The 27241-nt window shown below is 42.5% G+C and overlaps 1 protein-coding gene across 1 annotated transcript in view; it reads left to right on the plus strand.

Annotated features, from left to right (window-relative positions):
- Nucleotides 1-26851, plus strand: part of SUCLG2 (succinate-CoA ligase GDP-forming subunit beta) — a 233391-nt gene extending 206540 nt beyond the window's left edge. Inside the window, exons 10-11 of the mRNA XM_083724827.1 lie at nucleotides 3680-3800; nucleotides 25150-26851. Coding sequence (XP_083580953.1) covers nucleotides 3680-3800; nucleotides 25150-25265 — 237 coding nt within the window. The 3' untranslated portion in view covers nucleotides 25266-26851. The remainder of the gene's footprint in view (nucleotides 1-3679; nucleotides 3801-25149) is intronic.
- Nucleotides 26852-27241: the final 390 nt, after the last annotated feature.

Genomic DNA, 27241 nt, shown 5'->3' on the forward strand with positions numbered 1-27241 from the left:
ACCAGGGCATCGAACAGGAACCACAACCCCCGGAATACCCATCAAGGGAAGGAGTAGGTAATGGCCACAACCTCCCCTCCAACACACAACACATTTCCTAACCACCAAACCTTACAAAGTTGTGACGATTTGCTACAAGGTAGGCAAAAAACCCAAGTGGCTGGTGCCAATCTGCCAAGTGGAAAAAAAATTCCTACCAGGCCCCTTGGACAACCAAGGCAACCAACCAAGGTCCATAGCAAGGTCAGGTGCAGAAGCAAAACCTAGAGGGAGGGTGATCTAAGGAAGCCGGAACAACAAGGCAGCGCTTGTGTGCCCACGGCCATTTTTAAACAGCTAAACCACACACCCCCAGCCAGCCAAATTGGCTGGCTAGGGTGCATGATGCGGGCACAGGGCTCCAGGACGCAGGGGGCCCAGCCGGCCGCCCCTGCAAGCGTGGGAAGTGATTCCTGCTCACAACCCCTCTCCTCTGGGAAGAGGAGAGGCTTTCCCAGCAGCCCATGGCTTCTCCTGCCTGTAGCTCCTTTCCTACTCATGGCTCCTCCACTTTCTGTTTTCCTCATGGGAACTCTAGTCATTTTCAGTGTTCCTTAAAAGATGTTCCCCATAGGTAGTTAGAATGTTTGTGGCTATTGTGCACCATCACATTAGCTAGGGGCCTATTTCTTCATCTCTCATGCAGTACACTATTTGTGCCACCAAGCACACTGGATAATTTTCACTTACGTCACAACAAGGAACTTGTGGCTCCATGCTGAACTCACCTGATCTACATAGTTCCCAGGTGCACATAAACTTTGAGGTAAAATTGAATGTGTGGAGTTAATTAAGGCAGTTTCCATGGAGATGTGCAGATAGGCCATGTGCATGCGTCCAAGTAAAATAATGGCCTGAAGTCAAATGGGAAGGGAATTTCCATAGGGCAATTTGATTGTAAGTTACATACCAGAAATTTCGATTCCTCCGAGTTGATGGACAGCCCTTTTCCTGGTGGGATTTTCTTACCCTGTTTATCACGTCAGGACAAGTACTTTACCTCTGTGAGTCTCCTCTGCTTTGAATATGGAATATGCCCCAGTGATTTCAGCAAAAATCCACTTGCTAAATACTGTGGGTCAGATTATTCAGGCAGTTGACTAAAGAGTAGGAAAAGCTGTCTGGCCTTTATGTTTTCTTCAAGGAACGTACAGTGGAACCTCAGTTGTCAAACGCCTCCGTTACCGTATGTTTCGGCTCCCGAACGCCAAAAACCCAGAAGTAACTGCTTTGGTTTTCAAACAATTTTCAGAAGTCGAACATGCTACACAGCTTCTGTTTTGAGTTTCCCTATTGCATTGAGACTTCCACTTTCAGTTTTCGAACGTTTCAGAAGTCAGAACGATCTTCCAGAACGGATTATGTTTGAAAACCGAGGTTCCACTGTACTGGGTTTTTAAAAATAAATCTTTTTGCCACAAACATCGCTTATCAGCTACCCAGATCTCACATGTTTATTTAGTCATATCAGTGGGAGCTGTTTAAACCCACAAGGTTTAAAAAGTATGAGCCAGGCCGACCAAAAGTGAAGTTTATTTTTAAGAAACATGCTGTGCCTTCATGAATGGCTGCTGTGGAATTTCTGGCCTGAATTGTTGATAAGCCCCATGCAGTGTTGGAGAGGTATCCCCTTGATAGCAAGAGCTCTCCTGCTGTTGAGTTCCTTTGTGGACATTTTCCTGTTGCTATTAAAGAGTAGGAACTAGCTGTCTGTTGATGGCGCTTTCTTCAGAAGCACTCAGAGCATAACCCGGTCACATGTTACACTTTGCAGAATACCAGTGCAATTTCCCATTTTCTGGCTATCGTGGTATATTTTGTCGCACATTATAGAGTGAGAAAGTACAGCTTTCTTGGATTGGCATAACCGCATCTCTGAAACCTGACTCAATGTGCATGGAGGAGGCAGCGTAGATGACTTCTATTCAGTATTATTATTATTATTATTATTATTATTATTATTATTATTTTAATATGATTAACGAGCAAAAGGTTCACATAACTGGAGATTTGTTTTGAAAGCTTATCTTGCTGAATCCCCCATCTAACAACTGGATGAGATCTCCCACATTATAATTATGGTGTTAACACCTCAAAAGAATTGAAGAGGAATAAGCATTTTTAAAGGAGGGGGGAGTTTACAAAATAGAGCCATTGCAGGGGACATCGCCACTGCTCACTAATCGTGGCATACATTATCCAGCAGCTGTCTGTGACACTTGCGCCATCTCATTCCACAAAGCAATCACAATAAGCAGTAGATGGCAAAACCTTCGGGAAAGTTTTGCATTTTCGCAGGTGTTATATACTATGTTTCTAACTGCTGGATATGCAAATCTCCCGGTAACAGGAGTGCGACCTGTAGGTGCATATTCTGCAACAAACGAGAAAATTATGCAGATTACCAAAACGGATGGCACTGAAGGCCTCTTAAGAACCTATTTATACAGGGCAATCTTAAGTCAGAAGGTCTGGCTGAGTCACTAATCACCATTCTCAAAGCTCAGCCTATATACTATATGTTTGGTCCATTACCTTATGCATTTTCATCACACGTTTACCGATGTTTGTCAGTATTACCACAATTTTATTCGTGGAAAATTACATCTGAAATTATCTGGCTTTCCCACAGCTACTCATCTGAACCCAGAACTCAAACATTTCAAGGCTTTGTAAAACCAGGAACCCAGACCTTTCACATCAAGAGTATGCCAGCTGGTCCCTAATAATCTGAAAGATTTTCTTCAATTTTAAGTCTGGCGACAAAAGCCAGTGAAGTTCTCTGATACTCAGATATGAACTTCTGGAGCTCATAAAGATCTCCTTAAAGAAAAGGCAAGCTTTTCCAGCTCAGATTTTAATCCAAGCTAGAAAAGAATTCTTGGCTTGCCTGCCCAACTCTCAATATCCCTCCCCACTTCCCTTCCAATTAGAGATGCCAGACCAGTCCTTAAAAGCCATACTCAGAAAAAACGTCAGGCGCTTGTTAAAGCTTGCCTCTCAAAGGGACCTGGAGAATAATCACTGCCTTCCCTTATGCAGTGTTACAGAGCTGTGTCACTGCTTTACATTCCTTTGAGCAGGGGTGGCTAACGTATGTCCCCTGCAGTGGTTGTTGTTGGACTCCAAATCCCATCGGTCCCAGCCAAAATGGCCAGTAGCCAGGGATAATGGAATTTGTAGTCCAGCAACATCTGGAGGGACATACATTCTCCATCCCTGCTATAGGGAAAGAGAAGAGGAAGTGATCTATCTTTTTTCTCCAAAAGCAAAAGTGGCTTTTGAGAACTGTAGATTTTCCCAGGGCCACTTTGGCGGCAAATAGGACAAAGGGTGAAGATAACTTCTGAAGCCTAATTGGCTCAGAAAATAAGCTTCTGACTTTTGAGAAAGCAGCCGAACTCCTATCTAAGCCTGTCCAATTCAGACTGCGGGGAGTTCACCCATTACTGCATAATACTGAGAAATCTACATTAACTTTTCCAGCACACTATATGTTGAATCTCACAGGCTTCCACTGGCTCCAGTCATATCCATCCACTTCTAGTAGTAGCTGCATCTACTGCTACTACCTTATGCCTCCATTTTAAAAGGCACATGTTTTAACAAATCTGACAGCATGTTTCTTTTTCTCCCCCAGGTTGAAGCAATTCTGGTCAATATTTTTGGTGGGATTGTCAACTGTGCCATTATAGCCAACGGCATCACCAAAGCCTGCCGAGAGCTTGAACTGAAAGTGCCTCTAGTGGTCAGACTTGAAGGTAAGTTTGAAATCTACAACATTCCTTTGCATATGTTGACCTTTTTATTATTATTAGGGTTGCACACCTACCATACATTCAGTTCTAACTCCAATTCAGTGGTTCAGAAAGGAGCAACATTCAGAAGCCTCAGGGTCTCAGTTTGATTCAGAAGAAAAGAAATTTCACACTTCCCCCACTCACTGTTGCCCATAACTTATTTCTGTTTGACAGAAGTGGATAAAATTTGCAAGCGTATTAGCCCTTCCACGTGGATAAATTTTGACAATTACTGAAAATTCTATCCAGCTTTTTGTGTGTGTGCTGGGGGCCTTTGAAACGAGATATTTCTCTCTCTCTCTCTCTCTCTCTCTCTCTCTCTCTCTCTCTCTGTGTGTGTGTGTGAGAGAGAGAGAGAGAAAAAGAGAGAGAGAGAGAGAGAGAGAGAGAGAGAGAGAGAGAGAGAGAGAAGGAACTGTACAGTGGTACCTCTGGTTACATACTTAATTCGTTCTGGAGGTCCGTTCTTAACCTGAAACTGTTCTTAACCTGAAGCACCACTTTAGCTAATGGGGCCTATTGCTGCTGCCACACTGCTGCTGCATGATTTCTGTTCTCATCCTGAAGCAAAGTTCTTAACCCAAGGTACTATTTCTGGGTTAGCGGAGTCTGTAACCTGAAGCTTATGTAACCCGAGGTACCACTATACATAACTTGTTCATTTTGTGTGTGTCCTGTAGAGAGCATCCTAGAGCAGATGTGGGTGAGAAATGTAAGAAGAGTCCTGTTGCATCAGTCAAAAACCCTGTCTAGTCCAGCAACCTATTCTCACAGTGGCCACCAGATGCCTATGGGAAGCCCACAAGCAGGACCAGAGTGCAACAGCCCTCTCTCCCACTTGTGATTCCCAGCAAATAGCATTCAGGGCTCTGTCCTCTGGCTAACATAACCTCTGACAGTGGAAGTAGAGCGCGGCCATCATAACTTTTAGCCATTGATAGCCTTATCCTTCATTCATTTGTCTAATCTTCTTTTAAAGCCATTTTGGTGGCCATCGCTACAACTTGTGAAAAAGGTCTTTGGTGTCTTCCAGAACATCCCTTTCATTGAGGAAACATGTGCCACATTTAAAGATCTCCGATGTTTTACTCCTTCTATGTTTCATTTTTATTTTGGGTTTTTGGATCACTGGAAGCAGTGTTTTGTTACAATCGGCATCTGAACAGCACTATACTTGTAGGCAAAACTCATGTGACACCAAACATCCACCCGCAAGTTTCGTAATCATTGGCTGAGATGCATGTAGATTTAGTTTCTTTAATCTTCCCTTGTAGCTGATCCTCCATCGCAGACCCTTAATCGTATTATCTGCTCTTCTTTGAACTTCCCAACGCGTGGAACGAGATCAAAATTAATTAAAATTAATAATTCCTTATTTTTTTATGGGGAGGCTGGAGTCCACAGATACAATAAAAAACAGCTTCATAAGATGGTGAAGAGGGACCTAGTGTGGTTTGTGTTTTCCATTTGGCACATTTCCCCTGAACCGAAGGTTCATGATTATTCCCATAAATCTTTACAGATTTGTGCCCTGGACTTTAAAGACTATTTGCCCACATGCAATGTATTACAAATGTCTGGATGAGTAAAGTTTTAATCAGTCAGATCTGTCTTGATTTAGCTGGATTTTCTGGACAAATCTTTGTTCCCAGCTATATAATAATTACCAGCTGTTTTACCAGTGGATAAAGAAAGGATTATTCTCCCGTTTGAAAATGGTAACTTTATAATTACATGTATTTTCTTGCTTGATAAAAGAGAGAGAGAAAAAAAATGAATTTTCCAGCAGAAAAGCCATTTCTTTTCTCTTTTTTTAGGAGCCAGGGTGACCAGAAGAACAGTGTATTTTGCATTTTAACTTGAAGTAGTCATTTGTGCTGGGAAAGAGCAGCTCCTGGTTAGCATTTTTTTGTTAACAGGATTTTCATAGCAAATAGTTAAAAGTATTGGATTAAAGCCAGATATGCACTGCTCACACAAAGTATAGACACAATTGCAAAATAATACAGGATTTTTCCTCAGTCATGATGCTCTGGGTTGTATCCAACTTAAGTTCTACACAGAGTAGACCCATTGAAATTAATGAGCCTAAGTTAGCCATATCCATTAACTTCAGTGGGTCTACCCTGAGTAGGACTGGCATTAGATACAACCCACTGTTACCAGCTTTCTGTAAGTCGCTATCTCCAGGCTGGGGTTCCATACTTGTGTAAACACACACAACACACAATCTTCGTTTTAGTGGAAGGAGTAGTTCTGATTGCATGTGTACTTTTATGCAGGGACACACCTGTTCCCTCGTATTAAATGAATAGGAAGTCTCAATACACCACTGAATGAATAAACAAACCACAATCTCTTTCTCTTTAGTTATTCTGTGTCCAGGGCAGCTATTTACCAGCTCCATCTGGTACACAGGCTGAGGCCCTACCTGCCCACAAACTGTCTTGCCAGAGTGGTGCATGCTCTCATTATCTCTCGCTTGGACTACTGCAATGCACTCTACTTGGGGCTACCTTTGAAGGTGACCCAGAAACTACAACTAATCCAGAATGCGGCAGCTAGGCTGGTGACTGGGAGCAGCCGAGGAGACCACATAACACCGGTCTTAAAAGATCTACATTGGTTCCCAGTACATTTCCGAGCACAATTCAAAGTGTTGGTGCCGACCTTTAAAGCCCGAAATGGCCTTGATCCAGTATATCTGAAGGAGCATCTCCACCCCCATCATTCTGCCCGGACACTGAGGTCCAGCTCCGAGGGCCTTCTGGAGGTTCCCTCACTGCAAGAAGCCAAGTTACAGGGAACCAGGCAGAGGGCCTTCTTGGTAGTGGCACCTGCCCTGTGGAACACCCTCCCACCAGATGTCAAAGAGAAAAACAATACCAGACTTTTAGAAGACATCTGAAGGCAGCCCTGTTTAGGGAAGCTTTTAATGTTTAATAGACTATTGTATGTTAATATTTTGTTGGAAGCCGCCCAGAGTGGCTGGGGAAACCCAGCCAGATGGGCGGAGTATAAATAATAAATTGTTGTTGTTGTTAGGGACCAATTCACATAAACTCAGTGCATGTGGCACATCAGGATCATTGTCATCCCACCTCCATTTCTGCCTCACTTACACCATGCATTGGTGTAACATATGCAGATGATGAACGTCCGCCTATTACAGAATGTAGATACCAGATTCCCACAGAAGACACTACAAGGCAGTTAAAATTCGACATCTGACAAATGCAGATGTTCAGCTCCAGAATAAATGGTTGAATCAAGCATGGTGAAAATGCCTTTGAGCACGTTTCCCTGCTGTTCCACATCAAAATTTTGTTGCGTGGCAAGGCCCCTCCCCCACGTGAAATGAAGACACAGGACACGGTATTTTAGGTTAATGGGCATGAAAAGGCCACAACTTTATTGATTACAGAATTGAAAGGTATTGGCTTTAGGCATTGGCTCCTAACGACTACCCGGCATGGAGACCGGGAAGGGTTGTCCACAAGCCGTGGGGGTCCTGTTGAAGTACGCCAACTAGGATCCCACGGGTGTCACCGCTCGGGGGCGTGCCGGAGGCCCTTACCTCCCTAGGTTTCGGACAAGGCAACGCCCCCCGGATTCCTCTACCGGACTACCCCTTTCATTTGGGGAAGGTGATGGCGCTTCCTTCCCCCCACTCATTTGCATATCACTTCCCCCTGCCAATGCCTAACCGCCAATACGGTAGAAGTTGTGACATTTGCTACGAGGTAGGTGAAAAAACCAAAAGGCTCAAAGTAGGCCAAGTTGGAAAAATTCCTACCAGGCCCCTTACGGCGACCAACCGAAGTCCATAGCAAGGTCCAGCTAGCTAAACCTAAAGGGTGGGTGGGATGGGAAAGACCTCGAAGCTGTCCAGGTGGAAGAGGGCGGTCTCCAGGCGTACCTGGCCTTAAATAGGCACAGGCCCCACCTCCCCGGTCCGCTGATTGGCAGGCCGGCTCGGTGACCCGCCCGGGGATTCCCTGCTCGCGCGGGAGGCAAAGGACAGCCCCTGTGCGCGTGTGGGAGGAGTTAGCCCGCAACCCCATCTCCTCGGAGTCGGAAATGGCTTTATTGATTTAAGACAGGCTTCCTCAACCTCGGCCCTCCAAATGTTTTTAGCCTACAACTCCCATGATCCCTAGCTAGCAGGACCAGTGGTCAGGGATGATGGGAATTGTAGTCTCAAAACATCTGGAGGGCCAAGGTTGAGGAAGCCTGATTTAAGAGGCACCTTTTTGAGTAAAAAGGTAAAGGTACCCCTGCCCGTACGGGCCAGTCTTGACAGACTCTGGGGTTGCGCGCCCATCTCGCTTAAGAAGCCGGGGGCCAGCGCTGTCCGCAGACACTTCCGGGTCACGTGGCCAGCGTGACATCACTGCTCTGGTGAGCCAGAGCCGTACACGGAAACGCCGTTTACCTTCCCACCGGTAAGCGGTCCCTATTTATCTACTTGCACCCGGAGGTGCTTTCGAACTGCTAGGTTGGCAGGCGCTGGGACCGAGCAGCGGGAGCGCACCCCACCGCAGGGATTCGAACCGCCGACCTTTCGATCGGCAAGTCCTAGGCGCTGAGGCTTTAACCCACAGCACCACCTGCGTCCCTTTTTGAGTAATCCATGCTTAATAGTGAAGGTATACCTTTTGGATTCGGATACATGCTACAAAAGATGGAGCATGGAATACGAGTAGGGGAGCTCTAGTGAAAACAAGCTGAGGGACGTTACTAACTGTCCCACTGCATCAAGTAAGGCATAGATATGTATGTGGCTTCATGGCAGCCAGATATAGAGATGATGAATCCCAGGACTAATTGCTAGACAAGCAGCTGTGCTACTCTTTAGCCCTGTTCAGGTGTGCAGCACACACCATGAGGCGTAGTGAGGATCAAGCCCCATCGCACCCCCCTGCCTAGCCCAGCCACTTTCCCCGCCTTGCAGAGACAAACGTGAGGTGGGGAGCCTGTTGTGCTTACAGAGGTTCCTTGCACAATTTAGGATCTCGAGAGGGAGGGTTCCTGAATCACTTGGGGATCCACCACAAGTACAGCCAGAGCCCTGCTGCAGACACTTCCCCGCCCAGTACATGGAGGGTAGCAGGGCTATGTTGTTGTGGGCATCCGTCTGTCAGTGGAGGAGTGTGAAGTCCAACCTTTGGAAGGTTGCAGCGCCTGTTGCGGCTGTAGAGACCGATGCTGTTTTGTTTCAGCTGGGGCAAATGAAAGCATCCAGTTGTGCTGGATGCGCCGTGGTGTTTCTTCTCTCTGTGCTCCTCCCAGCAGTCATTCCTCCTGTGATCACTGCTGTGGATACCGTACTTTTCCATGTATTGGACGAGGTTTCCCCCCCCCCAAAAGATCATGTTTAGGGGGGGCGTCTTATACATGCTCAGTGCACTTTGTTGATGTGGGATTGGTTGGTCTGCAGTGTCCTTGGTGGCTGCAACAAGGTCTGGCATCTATTTGCTCTTGCCGCGGTAATAGGGCTGGTGTTTTCTATTTCTGGGCGGGGAAGGAACAGCTGATAGGTGGCTTTTGTGGAGTGTGGGCGGCAGCGCTGCTCAGATGGGTGAGCAATTTTCGGCAATATCCCCCCCTAAAAAAAGCTCAATAAATCTGGTCCACCACCCCCACCCCAAAAAAGCTGAACAACAACTCTGGTCAATCATTCTCAAAAAAAAGCTGAACAGCTCTGGGCAATCTCTCCCCGTTTTCTTCAGTTTGAGTCCCCAAAAATAGAGGTGGTGTTATACATGGGGGCGTGTTATACACGGGAAAATATGGTATGTGACTTGACTGCCTGTCTCTAGGCACTGCGATCACCTGAAAGGGATTCCGACCAGAGAGCTATGTAATGGGAATGCAATGGAGGGGGGCGGAGGTAAACAATGCATACCCACTTCCCCCAATTACTAATTGTGTTAATGCCTAGATAAGATTCTTGACTACTTCCCAATGCCACAGTGCTCAGCACAGTATCATACCGCCCAAAATAAAACAGGCCATATTTTTGCACTATCCATTAATATCTTACCCAACTTCTTCCATTTGATCAAATCATCCATTCAGCTACCTAATGTACATCCATCCAGTTTAACTTGTGTCCCCCCATGTCCTCCATTCAAAACAAGGGCCAGCTAGCCATTGGGCATACATCTGCCTTGTGCAAATGGTACGTATCATCATACATGCAGGTCTCACTATGCAAACACTCATTCTACAAACCTTCAGTTCGTATACCAGGGGTTGTCAACCTGGTCCCTACTGCCCACTAGTGGGCGTTTCAGAGTTCTGGGTGGGCGGTAGGGGGTTCTACAGCTTCCATCAAGCACTGGTGGGCGGTCAGGAAATTTTACCATCAAGAAAGATGCATTAGTGGGCAGTAGGTATAAAAAGGTTGACTACCCCGGTCTGAACGATGGGACCTGCATTCGTACAAATCAGCAAGAAATTGTTCAGCATCCTGAACAATTCTCCCAGTGGTAATGTAAGTACGATCTCTCCTTATAATAATACTGTTGTTTAGGGTTTTGCTGGACTTTTAAAAATCATTTGAGAATTAAACTTCCTTGGTTGGGAACACATTAGAATTTTCCCCACAGGAAATAATGGAAATGCTCGACTCGCTATGCAAATATTTGCCCTACAAACCGTTTCTCAGGAACGAATTAGGTTTGCATAGCGGAACCTAAGTGTATATGGATCTGCACTGCCAATCTTGTGCTTCTCCCTCTGTTTTTGTATAATTGTTTTACTCTGTGCAGCATCTTGCATGAGAATTTGACGTGTTTTTCTTTTTTCTTTTTTTAATCTCTCCATGGATCTGCAATAAATGTTTTGGAACCTATTCTTATAATTCAGGACACTTATCTGAAACTTGAGAAATGAAAATTCACAGACATTTGCCATATCTTTCATCTTCAGATGCAAGTATGCATCCAAAAGTAACTTTACTGTGCCTTCTAAAAGTAAAATTGATAAATAAAAATAATAAATAAATAATGTGGAAAACAGATGTACATTTGTCAGGCCATCAGAGGCCCAAATTTGTTTGGTGCCCAGCTCCTCAGCGTATTTAATAAAACGGTCCATCATTTTGCCCCACTTTGCAAGAGTTAAAATTTGAGGGAAATCTTCCCTATTATCCGGTGTGACTGGAGTAAGGCAGTATAAATCTCTCTTCAAATCCCATGCCTTTTCTCTGTCAAACTTGCTTTCGTGCAAGCGAAGTGCAGATTATTTTGATAGCTTTGCGTTGGAAACCTGTTTACAGTTCTCTAACACCATCCAGTGGCAGGAGGTTAATGCTGGTTTAGTTTAGAGGGGAAGCTCCCCCCCCCCCAAAAAAAAGCCTGCTTCTTGAGCTTTCTAGGTTTCAAATATTTCAGTCTTTGCTATACTTTCTGGTGATATTCTCATTCATTCTCACTCATAAGCAAGGTTTATCAAATTCCCATGCTTTGTGGCAGGAACGGGGTGCAAACAATTGGTTGCTTCCACCTGTTTTAGTTCATGGAAGGCTTTTAGCTTCTGTTTCTTGACATCCTGGAAATGTCTCCTCTGCTTTTAATAAACCTCACCATGCTGTGCATAGTTAATTTTGCTCATAGTCTATCTATTGCCTGTACATCATTTGCCTGTTTCCTTTCATTTCTGCAAGACAGTTTAATTCAAGTGTTTGCTTTGTGCGACTGATATCATATGAACTACTCACACCCATTTATATTCCTTGTGAGAACGCCCGACTTTGTCCATTTTACTTTTTTTGCATGGAAACTTTTACTCACATCAATTCTGTTTAATGTCCTTTGTGGAGCCGCATGTAACTTTTGACTAAAAAAAATAATACTAAAACCAAAACACCAGAGAAGAGATTTTTTTTTAAAAAAAAATGGTTTGGATAAAACAAACCACTGATTATTCCTTGCCATTAGTGAGAATCTTTACTACTTTCCCTTTTCACTCATTTTTAATGGCAATAATAATAATAAATAAATAAATAAATAAATAAATAAATAAATAAATAAATAATTTTATTTATACCCCGCCCTGCTCAGGGCAGCTAACAACAAATTTTAAACACTTAATTGTAATACAACATAGAAGCAGCATAAAATACAGTATAAAAACATGAATAACTATAAAATTCAAAGTTCAAAAATCAATTTGGGGAAAATCCATCCAATAAGCATTAGATAGTCACAAGTGCTAGCTGGCTGAATTAGTCCTACTTGGGCCAGCGAGGAGGCCAGGGGAGAATTAGCTGTGGGGTCTCAGAGCAGGTAATCTTCATAAAAGGGGAGGGGGAGGGGGAGGGAAGGGAAGGGAAATAAAATATCAGGCTGAATTCAAATTAAAGGCCAGGCGGAATAGCTCTGTCTTACAGACTCGGCAGAAGGAGGTTAAATCCTGAAGGGCCCTAGTCTCATGGGACAGAGCATTCCAGCAGGTCGGAGCCATCACTGAAAAGGCCCTGGCCCTGGTGGAGGATAGGCTCACTTCCTTAGGGCCCAGGACCTCTAAACTATGGTTATTCATGGACCTGAAGGTCCTCTGCGAGGCATACCAGGAGAAGCAGTCCCATAAATACGAGGGCCCTAAGCCACAAAGGGCTTTAAAGGTCAAAACCAGCACCTTGAACCTGACCCTGTACTCAACCAGGAGCCAGTGCAACTGGTAAAGCACTGGGTGAATATGCCCCCATAGCAGGGACCCCGTGAGGAGCCTCGCTGCAGCATTTATAGAAATCTTTTATATATATATATAAATAAATTTATTAGTTTTCATCCAGTTATACATTTTATATCGAATACAACATATTATACCTGTTTTGAACTTCCTTCAGCGCCTCTGACATCATTCGTACTTATACCTTTAGTACACATTCCCTTTTTCCATATTGCCATTATTCCTCCTTATTCCTGTTTTTTTTTTATAAACAAAACTTATTTGTATTTTTACAGTGCCTCTTGAAATCCCACTAACGTTGTTGTCAGGACTGCCTCTAGGTCCCAGCTCACAGAGGACCAACGCCCGGTTGATGTAATGTACAAAAGTCTTTATTGAAGTTTAGTTTCCATTTCAAACCCCAGAGCGCGCAGCCCTACGTCTTGACTCTAGATCGGCGAAGTCCCCTCTGAGTCACTATCCCTTCCGCACCAGTTTAAGATCCTAGCCCGGCTCCACCTCCTGCGCTGTTCCTTCCTCCTCTGGGTCCTTCTGCCCCCTGGGGTTTCCTCCTTCCTGGACTCTTCTGACGCTGACCCCCCTGAGTCTTGCCCTTCCTTCCGGCGGGCTTTAGGACCTGGCTCCCTATCCGGGCTCCCTGCTGTGCCGCTCGCCTGTACATTTGAACTTGGCGCGCGCGCCCAGCCGGTAACCTTCCTCCTGACCGTTTCCCCGCTCTCCGATGTGGGCGTGGTCAAACCTGACTCATCTCCTCTCGCTGGTGGTGAGAACACTTGTCCCGATTCCTGGGACTCCCCCTCCCTACTGCGCTCTGGTGGGGAAGCTGGTCCTGATTTCCAACTGCTGCTCAGGGAGTCCCCGCTGGTCCCTTCCTCCTGGGGTTTTCCCCCTGGAGCCCCCCTTGCCCTGGCCATCGGCGCTCCCTTCTGTGAATCTTCCGATTCGCTGGAGAGGCTCGTGGAATGACTCTGGCCACTGTCACTGCCTCCACCCCACTCGGATTCCTCCTCCTCGCTCTCCATTTGCTCCCCCTCCTGTGTCTCTGCTCCTGAACCCCTGACAGTTGTGTTTATACCACAAATGTTTTTCAGATAATCCACCAATTTTCCCCAGTCCTCGATGAACTTTTGGTCTTTAGTATATCTAATTTTCCCAGTTAATTTGTCCAGTTCGGCATAGTCTATCAATTCTTCTATTGTCGGTATCTCCTCTTGTTTCCACTTTTGGGCCAACAGGATTCTGGCTGCCGTTGCTGCGTATTGGAAAAGCTTATATCCTTTCTTCTTATGTCCTTTACTACAATACCTAAAAGAAAAGCTTCTGGTTTTTTCACAAAAGTATATCTTAATATTTTTTTCATCTCATTATAAATCATTTCCCAAAAGCTTTTAACTTTCTTACATTCCCACCACTGATGAAAGAACATCCCTTCTTTATCTTTGCATTTCCAGCATTTGTTATCAACTTTATACATCTTCGCTAATTTTACAGGAGTCATGTACCATCTATAAAACATTTTCATTACATTCTCTTTCAATAACGTACATGCCGTAAATTTCATATTCTCTTTCCACAGTTTTTCCCATTCATCGAATTGAATATTATACCCAAAATCCTTTGCCCATTGTATCATTACCGATTTAACCTCTTCATCCTTAGTGTGCCATTCCAGCAATATCCTATACATTTTTGACAGAGTTTTATACTCATTGTTTATTATATCTTTTTGGAAAATCGATTCCTTTTCCACATAGCCTTTTTCCTTCAAATCTTTTTTAAATATTTCATTTACCTGACGATAATGCAGCCAGTCATACATAAGCATTTTTACTTGTTCATATGGCTTCAATTTCCATTTCCCTCCTTCATTAATCACCAATTCACCATACGTACCCCATTTTTTCCTCATGTTAGTTTTTTTAACACACATTACCTCTAACGGAGACAACCAGTGCAGAACTTTGGGTTCCAATATATTTTTGTATCTTTCCCATACCTCTATTAAAGAACCCCTGAAGATGTGATTCCCAAATCCTTTGTGAACCCTCTTTTTATCACACCAAAGATACGCATGCCATCCAAATCTGTTATCAAAACCTTCTAAATCGAGTAGTTCATTGTTTTCTAATTTTATCCATTCTTTTATCCAGCATAAACATGCTGCCTCATAGTACAGTTTCATATCTGGCAGGGCGAAGCCTCCTCTTTCTTTAGCATCTGTCAATAACTTAAATTTTATTCTAGGCTTCTTTCCCTGCCAGATGTACCTTGAGATCACTTTTTGCCATTCTTTAAAGATTCCTATACCCTTTAATATGGGTATAGTCTGAAATAAAAATAACATCCTTGGTAGCACCATCATTTTTATCGTGGATATTCTTCCCCAAAATGATAATTTCATTCTGGCCCACACCTCCAGCTCTTTCTTGATTCCCTTCCAAACCGGGGTATAATTATTTTGATACAAATCTATATTCTTAGGTATTAACCAAATTCCCAAATATTTAACTTTTTTCGCCGCCTCTATCTCAGTTTGTTGCTGCATTAGTTCAATCATATTCTGTTCCATGTTTTTTGCAATCACTTTCGTCTTTTGCTTGTTCAGTCTGAATGCCGCCACCTTTCCAAATTGTTCCATCTCTTCTAATACTTCCTTTATGCTTTCTATTGGCTCTTCCATAGTCATTACCAAATCATCAGCGAAGGCTTTAACTTTGTACTCATTTAGCCCTACTGTTACCCCTTTTATTTTCTTGTTAAGTCTAATTGCATTTAATAAGACTTCCAGAACCGTTATAAATAACAATGGCGATAATGGGCAGCCTTTTCTTGTTCCTTTAGATATTTTTATATCTTCGGTAATCACATTATTTACAATCAATTTTGCTCTCTGCTCAGTATAGATTGCCTTTATGCCATTGAAAAATTCTTGTCCCACTTCCATATATTCTAAATTTTTCAGCATAAACTCCCAAATCACATTACCAAAGGCCTTTTCTGCATCCACAAACATTAAGATTGCTTGTTTATCGCACCTATCAGACAGATATTCTATGACATTTATTACATTTCTTATATTATCTCTCATTTGTCTGCCTGGTAGGAAGCCTACTTGATCTTTGTGTATAAATCTTGTTAATATCTTTTTCAGTCTCTTCGCTAAAACTCCAGCAAAAATCTTATAATCCGTGTTCAATAATGAAATAGGCCTGTAGTTTTTCACTTGAGTTAAATCCGAATCTTCTTTTGGGATTAGTGTAATATATGCTTCTTTCCATGTTTCTGGAATGTCTCTTCCTTTCAAAATGTTATTCATTACTTCAGTCAGCGGGGTCGTCAGCACCTCTTTCATCTCTTTATAGGAAGCATGAGACCCTTGGTTGGTGACAGATGAGAAGAGTTGGAAGAGTATAGAGAAGAAAACAAGAAGCAAGGATGAATATACATCCCAAATTCTATGGGCCCCTTTGATTATTCCCAGCTGAAATCTATCTATATCTATATGCATTTCCCACATTTTCCTCCCACTACCCATGTCTCTTCTCCTCCTCCATGGTCTATTTTAAATTGTAAGTTAACTGGGAACAGAGACCAATACATCTTGCTTATGCATTTATAGAAATCTAAATGTTTCCTGAAGAAGCTTCGTGGCCCAAGTTCTAATACTTTACTGCACCTACTCACACTGCCAGTTTTGTGTCGTCATGAATTTCAGCTCCAGTGAATATCCCTTCTGCTTCCTATTGAGATACCATCCATATTGGCCTCCATGCCTGCTCTGTAGATGCAGAACTTCCAAGAGTATCACCTGCACTAGGAGAGCACTATTGAAGTCACTGTGCATTTTGCAAATGATTTCCGCATACAGCTAGAACAAGACATACAAAGAGCCCTGCTAGTTCAGCACTCTGCTCTCACAGTGGTCAACCAGATTCCCATGGGCAAAGACATGTATAATCATTCCTGTTCCAAAGAAAGAAGGGCAAGGGAATCATAGAATTGTAGAGTTGGAAGGGGCCACGAAGGACATCTAGTCCAACCCCCTGCAATGCAGGAATCTTTCGCCCAGAGTGGGACACAAACCCCTGACTCTGCGATTAAGAGTCTCATGCTGTACCAACTGAGCCATTTGGGCATGAGTTTGCTGTCCCTTGGCAACTTTTGAGATATACTTGCATGCCTGGGTCAGAACTGTCATTTAGCCAACTAAGTAGTTGAATAACACAACAGAACTCCCCTCCCTTTATTTCTACTGCATGCCCCCTGTCCCACACTCAAATCTGCTATGGAAAAAAGGTTAAGTAAAATCTTGGAGCAGATTTGGGGTGGGTGCAGGTGGTTTTCCATTGCACAATGCCGTTTCGCTCGTGCAATGACCTAGTTGGATACAAGCCCGGGTGTCTCTTGCCCTGCTCATATTGCTCTCCCACATGTTTTAGAAATATCTCATCTATGTAGCAGAAATAATCCTTTATGGTTAACAGTTAAGGGGTGTCATTAGAAGAAAGCTGCTAGTATAATTAGCTTTCTTTTAGGAGGATCTCATTAACATTCCCTTAAGCATTTTGATGTGGCAAAATGAACAAGGAATTTGGTTTAGGGAAGGCTGCCGAGTAAGGAGGGAGCAGGGCACTAGTATGGTTTTAGATGTCCTGGCTTGATGTTTCATGACGTTTCAAAAGTGCCAAGCCTGTAATACACCAGAGTGACAACCTCAGAGTGATCTCTCAGTGACATTTCCCTGAAGACAGCTCCAGCAACCATTTGCAGCCATGCACCTCAGTTTTGAGGCCTGCTAGCACCAGCAAATAATTGCTCAAGGTGGAATGTGCTGACTGCTACAGTGGTACCTCAGATTAAGAACTTAATTCATTCTGGAGGTCTGTTCTTAACCTGAAACTGTTCTTAACTTGAGGTACCACTTTAGCTAATGGGGCCTCCCGCTGCTGCCACGCTGCCACTGCACAATTTCTGTTCTCATCCTGAAGCAAAATTCTTAACCTGAGGTACTATTTCTGGGTTAGCGGAGTCTGTAACCTGATGTGTCTGTAACCTGAGGTACCACTGTATTTTAGCACAACACCACCACATGTCATAAGACAAACCCAGGGTTGTCAGAACCTTAAAACAATGGGTTCAAATTAGAAGAAGGAAGATTTTGACTAAGTGTTAGGGGAAACTGATTGGGAAAGCTATTTAGCAACGGAACAGTTTGCCTCGGAAGGTGATAGGCTCTTTCATTAGAGGTTTATTGGCAGAGGCTGCATGGTCACCTGTCAGGGAAGCTGTATTTCCTACTTTGATAGGGGATTGGACAATTTGGCTTTTGAGATGCTTTCCAACTGATCTGTGATACTCCAGTTTTTCAACAATTTCATTTCAAAACTTCAATATCTTGGTGGAATGCGGGAGTCATTTCACACAGTACTTTGGATGTATTTGCGGAATCTTTTCCTCTCAGAGCATATTGTTCATTCCCTAAAAGGAGCAGGTGAGTTTCATGATTCTCAGCTGCAGTTGCCTCTGCAATTTTCAGTGTTCCGAGTACTCAAACATGAGAAGTTAGAGAAATTAGTGTACCGGAAACCTAAAAGCTACTCGTTCATGGCTCTTTTGCACAAGTAAACCACTTTACCTGGTAAATGAAAAGTTCACCTGAGATTTTACATGAACTGAACGCACCGAAAGTCAATATACTGCAGGAGGGATTCTGTATTGTTGATACAAAAGTTGGCAAAGGGGATATCAAGAGCAGGAAAATAAAACCTTAAAATCCCTCTATGAAAGTATAAAAAGAATTTGGCACACACACACCCAAATTAAAATGATCTTGATGCAATTTGGAAGCTTAAATTGGTTCAGCATCTTATCCCGTTTAAAAATTCCCCATTCTCGTCCTGAAGTGACCTGATTATAATTTATCTTCACATTCTGTGGAAACGTCCTGGCATATTCATGAGCATAAGCAGTAGTCTCCAGAATGACTAACATCCTTCTGCTCTCATTTAGGATTATCTCCGATTAAAAGGGCTGAAGCAGCACAAATTGTTAAATATTGAGATGACATTAATTACATTCTAGTGGCAAAGGAAGAGGGAGTTAAGGTCAAAACTGTGTTTGTCTTTTGGAAGCTGCATTGGGGCTGCATTATGTGTGCAGAAAGAAAACAGGGCAGAAGGAAGCTCTGAGCACTGCCAAGTGATAGTTTTTCAGAGATTGCCAATTATCAACAAAAAGTGGCCCAGATAAGCTCTTCTTTGGAAGAAGTTTCCATGACCTTATTTCTGTGTTTTTCAGCACACTTGGTGCATAATCAAAGTAAAACTTATTGTAAGGTTTTTATGTATGCCTCTCCAGATCGCCGGCACTGCGTGCCACAGTTCACTTTTCCTTTAAAATGTTGCATCAGAAGTCCCTTTTAACTAGAGCTGGCCTGAACTCTTCTGATTGCATTTTAAGACCCCACAGGGCTTCACTACACATTCAAGAGTTTTGTTCAAGCTGGAGCTATCCCAGTCTTTTAAATGTCAGATAAGTCAGTTCATAACTCTTGAGTGTTTTGTAGCAATTAATCATAAGGATAATTCCCTGCTCATGCACAGTACCAAATGGCCGCTTCCTGAGCTTGCATACTCCCTCTCAGCCTCTCCTCCTGAGGAGAAATTCAGAAGCTTTCCTCTTCCCTTACCCATGGTTTATCTTGCCACCAGGTGTAACAAACTGTGCTTAACACTAACTCTGGTTAGTTTAAAACATGTCATTTTGAAACACTGTTTATGAAAACTGACTTCTTTAAACAAACCATAGTTGTTATTATTAACCACAATTTTCAGTTTGGGCAGCATGGGAAGTTTCTGTTAACTAAAAGCAGTCACATAGGAAGAAAGGGTGAGCGGAGCATGCAGTCCTCAATGAGAGGGCAGGCTTGTGCACATTGTGCTAAACTATTTAAAAATCACGATGGGAAACCTGTGGTCTTCCAGTTGTTTTTGCACAATGGTGCCCACCATCTCTTCTCATTGGTCATGCTGGCTGAGGCTGATGGAAGTTAGAGTTCAACAATGATGCAAAAATTGTGATATTTGATTGAATATTAGATATAGATATAGATTCTGCACTAACTGTCCCAATACCAATTGCGTTTAACCTTTTAGATAGAATGTATTAGCCTTGGTTTTTGTGTGCCTGCATTTTGTAACCTCCATGCTTTCTTCCTATGCTGTGTGAACATTGCATAGCCTTCTAAACCTATCTGACCCTAGAAAGGGAAATGATGCTTTGCCAAAGAGGTATGTGTTGAGTTCGCATCTGGAAGGCCACAGGTCATTCAGCCCTGGTTTAACCATTCAACAAGACAGAAGAGCACAGCAATGAAATCAGCTGAATTATACAGATAGAGCCTGGCTTTGTTCTCTGATGACTTAGTTGGAATTTCTGCCAGGTAAAGTCAAACCACTGTATGATAGGCTACTGTATGATAGGAGGTTCCTCTGCTCCATCCCGTTTTTGAAAAAAGGATTGTTTTTTCAGTTTCCCTCCGTGCATCACAATCAAGCAGTTTTGATTGGAGGTAAATGAGTTGAATCAAGATAATCTTTTCATGGGTATATTCAGTGCAAAGGTGCATTTAGTACATTACTATAACAAGAAGTATTGCAAGTTTGGCGATACTTTGAACAAAGAAACAGGCTAAACCTATCACAGTGGGTGGTAAATGACTAATGTAAGTGGTCTTCAGTGGTTTTGTTACTTACAGTTTGAAGCTGAGTAAACACTATTGAACTGGCCTTCCTGCAATTGAGATGGAGAGATTTCACCTGCTGTTGGGACTGTGAAACCATTGGCTCTTAAACTTAAAGATCGATGTTCTCACTCACATGCAATTTGAGGGAAAGATTTTGCAAGAATTTTTCCATCCACCACAATTAAGATAATTCTTCAGCTCCCTGGTTAGTGGTGATTTAAGCCACCTACTAATATTCCTGGTATGTGAAACTCATTTCATCCAATTGAAATGTAGTTACTTAACGAACGGGCATAAGCCTCTACTTATTTTGTGTTCAAGTGTAGAAATTGAAGGCCCACAGAGAATTGAACTTCTTGAGCATCCGCTCTGAATAAAAATAAGTCTCTCAACCAGCCTTCCCCCAACATGATGCCCCCCACAGATATTCTGTACTACATCATCTCTAACCATTGACCATGCTGACAGTTTGACTCCAACTCCCATCAGCCCTATCCAGCAGTGATGATGGGACATGTGGTCCATCAGCACCTGGAAAATCACATTTCCCGTCTCTAGTATAAATGCATAGTAGCAGACCAGCTCCTGCAGGGCATAGGCATTTGAATAATACTTCATTGGTGCATATTTCTTGAGCCGCTTTGATGCTTGTTGCACTTGTTGCATAAGACTTAGCCAGCCAGCCCTACTTAACTAGAAGAACTGCTGATCACTGGTAGACCATTCAGAAGGTCCCTGGTCCAACCTCTGGCATCTCCAGGAATGGCTGGAAAATGTCCCCGGTCCAAAACCCTGGAGAGCCTCTTCCAATCAATGCAGACAATGGACTTGTCTAAAACAGCTCTGTATGTTCCTGCCATCCTGACTTACATGGGGGAAATATATCTGTTCCACGTTATACAGCCAGACACTGATCCCTTTCCCGTTGATTTATTACAATGCTTTACTGCTCCAGGAATGAAACATAAAGGTGACTGTCCTCTTTCTAGCTTTAGTCCCAACATAGACCTGTGGATATTTCACCCAAGGCCCAGATGAGGTCTCCACTCCCAGGATGGTTCCGAGACGGCACTTGTCATTTTTGTATTGATCTTCCTTATTGACATTCAGTGCCTGTGCTTATTAAAGCCTCCAGAGCTTGGGGGGGGGGAGCACCTGTCTTGATTTCTGACAGACCTTTTTGTCTTGTGCATTGCCCTTTCTGCTACCCCGTGAAAGGTGCCATCATTGTCAGGAGATGCCCAAAGCGCATAGGAGGCTTTTGGGAAAGCTGGAATTTATATGATCACTCTGCCAGAACATTTCAACTGCGCCTATCTTTTTTTCCAGCATTAATGAGCAAAGAGCTACAGGATGTGAGCAGCAATCAGTCATCTCTTTTAATTAATCTCCTCTCATTTAGCTATGCATGTGCCTTTTATAGGAGCTTGACAGAGTGTAACGCACACTTCCCTGAAATGTCTCTCTTAATTTATGGCATTTTTTTTTCAAAGGGGAAGCAGTGCTGCTGTTGACTGAACATGAAGTGTGCATCAGCTAATGCGGCTCTTACCATTCCGTCCTGTGCATATATACTCAGAATTAAGTCCCACTGTCTGTTAAATGAAGCTTACTTCCAGGTAAATGTGCACAGGATTGCAACCTTAGGCTCAAAAGTGTGTTCTGTTGTTCCAAGGAATATGCACTGCATTGCAGCAACCTTAATCTAATCAGTGTAGGAAAAAATTAGCCCTCCATATGTTGCTGGACTGTGACTCCCAGCGTCTCTGCTCATTGACCATGCTTGCTAGGGGTGATGGGAGTAGTAGCTTAGCAATGTCTAAAGGGCCAAGAGTTTCCTGCCCTAACCTAAACAATTTACTGCTGAGCACATATTGGCCTGTTTTGAATATACAGCAGGAGGACCTTTTACTCAGCAGTAGAACATATACTTTGTATGCCAAAGGTCCAAGGTTCAACCTTTGGCATCTCCAATCAAAAAGGTTCTACGAGAACACAGAAAACTTGTTGTTTAGTCGTGTCTGACTCTTCGTGACGCCGTGGACCAGAGCACACCAGGCACTCCTATCTTCCACTGTCTCCGCAGTTTGGTCATGTCGGTAGCTTGGAGAACACTGTCCAACCATCTCGTCCTCTGTCGTCCCCTTCTCCTTGTGCCCTCCATCTTTCCCAACATCAGGGTCTTTTCCAGGGAGTCTTCTCTTCTCATGTGGTGGCCAAAGTATTGGAACCTCAGCTTCACGATCTGTCCTTCCAGTGAGCACTCAGGGCTGATTTCCTTAAGAATGGATAGGTTTGATCTTCTCGCAGTCTATGGGACTCTCAAGAGTTTCCTCCAGCACCATAATTCAAAAGCATCAATTCTTTGGCGATCAGCCTTTTTTATGGTGCAGCTCTCACTTCCATACATCACTACTGGGAAAACCATAGCTTTAACTGTGCGAACCTTTATTGGCAAGGTGATATCTCTGCTTTTTAAGATGCTATCTAGGTTTGTCATCGCTTTTCTCCCAAGAAGCAGGCATCTTTTAATTTCGTGACTGCTGTCACCATCTGCTGTGATCATGAAACCCAAGAAAGTATAATCTCTCACTGCCTCCATTTCTTCCCTTCTATTTGCCAGGAGATGATGGGACCAGTGGCCATGATCTTAGTTTTTTTGATATTGAGCTTCAGACCATATTTTGCGCTCTTTCATCCCCATTAAAAGATTCTTTAATTCCTCCTCACTTTCTGCCATCAAGGTTGTGTCATCCTCATATCTGAGGTTGTTGATATTTCTTCTGGCAATCTTAATTCCAGTTTGGGATTCATCCAGTCCAGCCTTTCGCATGTTGAATTCTGCATATAAGTTAAATAAGCAGGGAGACAATATACAGCCTTGTCGTACTCCTTTCCCAATTTTGAACCAAACAGTTGTTCCATATCCAGTTCTAACTGTAGCTTCTTGTCCCACACAGAGATTTCTCAGGAGACAGATGAGGTGATCAGGCACTCCCATTTCTTTAAGAACTTGCCATAGTTTGCTGTGGTCGACACAGTCAAAGGCTTTTGCATAGTCAATGAAGCAGAAGTAGATGTTTTTCTGGAACTCTCTAGCTTTTTCTATAATCCAGCACACGTTTGCAATTTGGTCTCTGGTTCCTCTGCCCCTTTGAAATCCAGCTACCAAATCAGGCCAATGGAGATTTCAGCTAAACATCAGGAAAAACTTTCTGACAGTACGAACTGTTCGATAGATAGGTTGTGGACTCTCCTTCCTTGAAGGTTTTTAAGTGGAGCTTGGATGGCCATCTGCTGTGGATGCTTTAGCTGAGTTTCCTGCATTGCAAGAGGTTGGACTAGATGACTCCTGGGATCCCTTCCAACTCTATGATTCTATTATTCTACCGCTCGCTCAGTATTGTATACACTGGCAGGGACTCTCCAAGTTTCAGAAGATTTTTTTTTAATCTTTTTTTTTATATAAATATTTATTAAGATTTTTTGTGAAAGAAAAACATAAGTAATAAACAACATTGCTTATATCATAACAAAATTTCATAACTTGTTTAGACTTCCTCGCGTCTCCTGCTCCCACTTACATTGTTGAAAAGTTTTTTCAAGCAAATTATCATCTTGTTTACAATCTTATATCCACTCATTTAAATATAGTCTAATAGTTCTCCCAAAGGGTTTGTCTTTTCCTTGATCTCACTTAGCATCAAATTCCAGTCTAATTTGGTGGTGGCCAATTATTTATGATCAAGCATCCTTCTTAACATTCAATCAAATTACAATATTTTTGTAAATAAATCTTAAATTTCTTCCAATCTTCTTCAATCCTTTCTTCTCCCAGGTCTCGGATTCTGCCAGTCATCTCCGCCAGTTGCATATAGTCTATCAGCTGCATCTGCCACTCTTCCAGTGTGGGTAGATCTTGAGTTTTCCAATTCTTGGCAATGAGTATCCTTGCTGCCGTTGTTGCGTACATAAAAAATGTTCGGTCCTTCTTTAACACCTTCTGGCCGACAATACCCAGGAGGAAGGCCTCTGGTTTCTTAGTGAAGGTATACTTAAATACCTTTTTCAACTCGTTATATATCATTTCCCAGAAGGCCTTCACTTTAGGGCAAGTCCACCAGAGGTGAAAGAATGTTCCTTCATTTCCTTTACATTTCCAGCATTTATTATCAGACGAATGGTATATTTTGGCAAGTTTAACTGGGGTCATGTACCATCTGTATATCATTTTCATTACATTTTCCTTCAAAGCATTACATGCAGTGAAGTTCAGCCCAGTGGTCCACAACCTTTCCCAGTCCTCAAACATAATGTTATGCCCAATATCCTGTGCCTACTTTATCATAGCAGATTTAACCATTTCGTCTTGTGTGTTCCATTTTAACAGCAAGTTATACATTCTTGATAGTACCTTAGTCTTTGGTTCTAACAATTCTGTCTCCAACTTCGATTTCTCCACCTGGAACCCTAGTTTTTTGTCATTTTTAAAAACTTCTTTAATCTGGGCGTAATGTAACCAGTCTCGCACTTTACCCTCCATTTTCTCCAAACTCTGCAATTTCCAATTGTCCAAGTTTCAGAAGATTGTCCTTGAAGTTGTATTTCTGTGGCTCTTGAAACCTTAACAGACCCCATCTTTGTGTTTTGATATTATCTGTGCAGTCATGAATACTGGAAACCTGCTGAGTTGTTGTTGTTGTTGTTGTGTGTGTGTGTGTGTGTGTGTGTGTGTGTGGTGATTTCACATCAAAATGTTCATTAGGTGTAAAATAGGATCTCCATTCGGTCTCCTTCTTCTGAACCTGCAAAATCTAGAAGACAAAAACTGGAAGTTAACTTTTCCCCTCCTCTTTCTCCCGCCAGGGACAAATGTTCATGAAGCCAAGCGCATTCTGACTGAAAGTGGGCTCCCAATCACTGCCGCAAGTGACCTTGAAGATGCTGCCAAGAAGGCAGTGGCCAGTGTGACGAAGAAATAGAAGACACTTCCAGCAAAGGACTTTATATAACACACAACATTCCCCAAGTTGTCTCAAATGCATATTTAGGATTCTTTTAACCAGCCAGGAGTAAAACTCTATTTGGTCAGCCTAACCTATCCACAATAAATTACGAGTTTTTTGGTGTGTAAAAAAAAAATTGTTTGGAACTTCACACAGAGCTCCTGTTGTTCAGTGATTTTTCACAATGGTCTGCGAGTACAATATGATGAGTAACCACTATCTATTTCCACTCTGGTTTCTTCCTCATATAATATGCCATTGTTAGTGACTTGTAATTTTTGTAAGGTGTTTTGGTACATCTTTAATGTCCTGGAGGAATAGTAGAGAATGGTTCGGTCTTTATTGGTCATCATGGCCAGGATCCAAGGAAGCATACAATGGGAATTTTGTTTCTCAAAAATAGCAGCCTTCCAACATGGCAAGAAACTTTTGAAAGTGTCACAAATGCCATTTGTGACAAGACTTGCCAATTGAATTTTTAAAAGACAAAAAAAAAAAAAAAAAAGACTCCAAATTGGGTATGCCCAAAAGCCTTCAGGGTGTAAGATACAGCTTTCTGAATCTTGGCCATTTTTATTTTTTAAAAAAGTTTTTCCACTTAGGGCTAGAGAAATGGTTACATTTATATTATGTCATTTGAGCCAAAATAACAGGAATTGGATTTTTCACTTAGAAGATGCGTACCTTTTTCACACATGCCTTAAAATTGAATGTTTGTGCTTTGATATCCACTGTATACCTCACATCAGAAGAAAACAAAAATGTAGCTGTGTGAAACCATACTGATATATCATATCATGAATGAGTGAGTTTCTTGTGTGAATACTTAAGCAGTGAAGGACAAATGCAATGCATAGTGCCATGTTATTTTGATAACTGTGTGTCCACTTAATACTGACTGTGACCTTCCTTAAATCAATGTGCATTGTTGCTGGAGAATCGACATAGTGTGCTGAAGATCTTTTTATTGGGGGGGGGGGATGACATTTCTTCAAACATTTATACTGTTATCCCACTGAGATTAGTCAAACCTGCCTAGTATGAGCTGTCAGGGAACCTGCCATCATTAAAAAGAATGTGAAAAAATATATAAACCATAATGAGAATTATTAGGCCATAATCTGGCTTGAGATAAGAACTTTCCAGTTCTGTTAATTGCAAAGAAGGTATTAATCATGTGCTTCATTTTCATTTTGCAATAAATTGAGCTTTCAAGTAGTTAGCGTTGGCTTTATCGTGCCTTTGATTTGTAGAAAATATGTATGCAAAAAAGGTGCAGAAGCCGTTGAACTGATTCAATAACCATTATGCTTATTTCACAATGGAAAGATTTGTTTTTTTAAAAAAAAAACACAACTGGAATGTTCACTGTTGAAATCTACTTTGTTTTTGGTGCTGGTAATTCACACGAGCTCTACAATAAGGAAACAGAAGTATACGCCACGTTGTCTAACTAACTTAAACCACAAATGCATGTGCTGAACTTTTTTGTTTAATGTTCAGGAAGGACTATTGAAACTAATTTAAGTGAAAATTATCTAATAAATTTTTCATTGTTAATATCTCATTAGTTCCAATTAATGCTGTGGGTTTGTTTTTTTATACAAGATTCTCATGAAGTCAATAGGCAAACCGCCAATTCCAAAGCTGTGTTGGACCCATACTAGCAAGATGGGAGGGAATCTCTAGTTTCTTTCCCCCCCCCCACCCACTGTAAAATCTGATGCTCCTCTGGGACACACTCCCAGACACCACAGAATTGCACCATTAATGTTAAACCACACATTTTTTTCGCACGCAGAAGGTTCCAGCCTCTGCATATAGGGCTGGAAAAGCCGTTCTGACGTCTGTACTGGCTGGATGTCATGGACTGGGGGGATACAAAAGAGTGATGGGATGCACCAACCAGGAAACCCCCAAGGGAAGAAGGCTCAGAGCCAGGGAATTGGTGG

Source organism: Podarcis gaigeae, assembly GCF_964106915.1.
Source record: "Podarcis gaigeae genome assembly, chromosome: 2".
Taxonomy (NCBI): Eukaryota; Metazoa; Chordata; class Lepidosauria; order Squamata; family Lacertidae; genus Podarcis; species Podarcis gaigeae.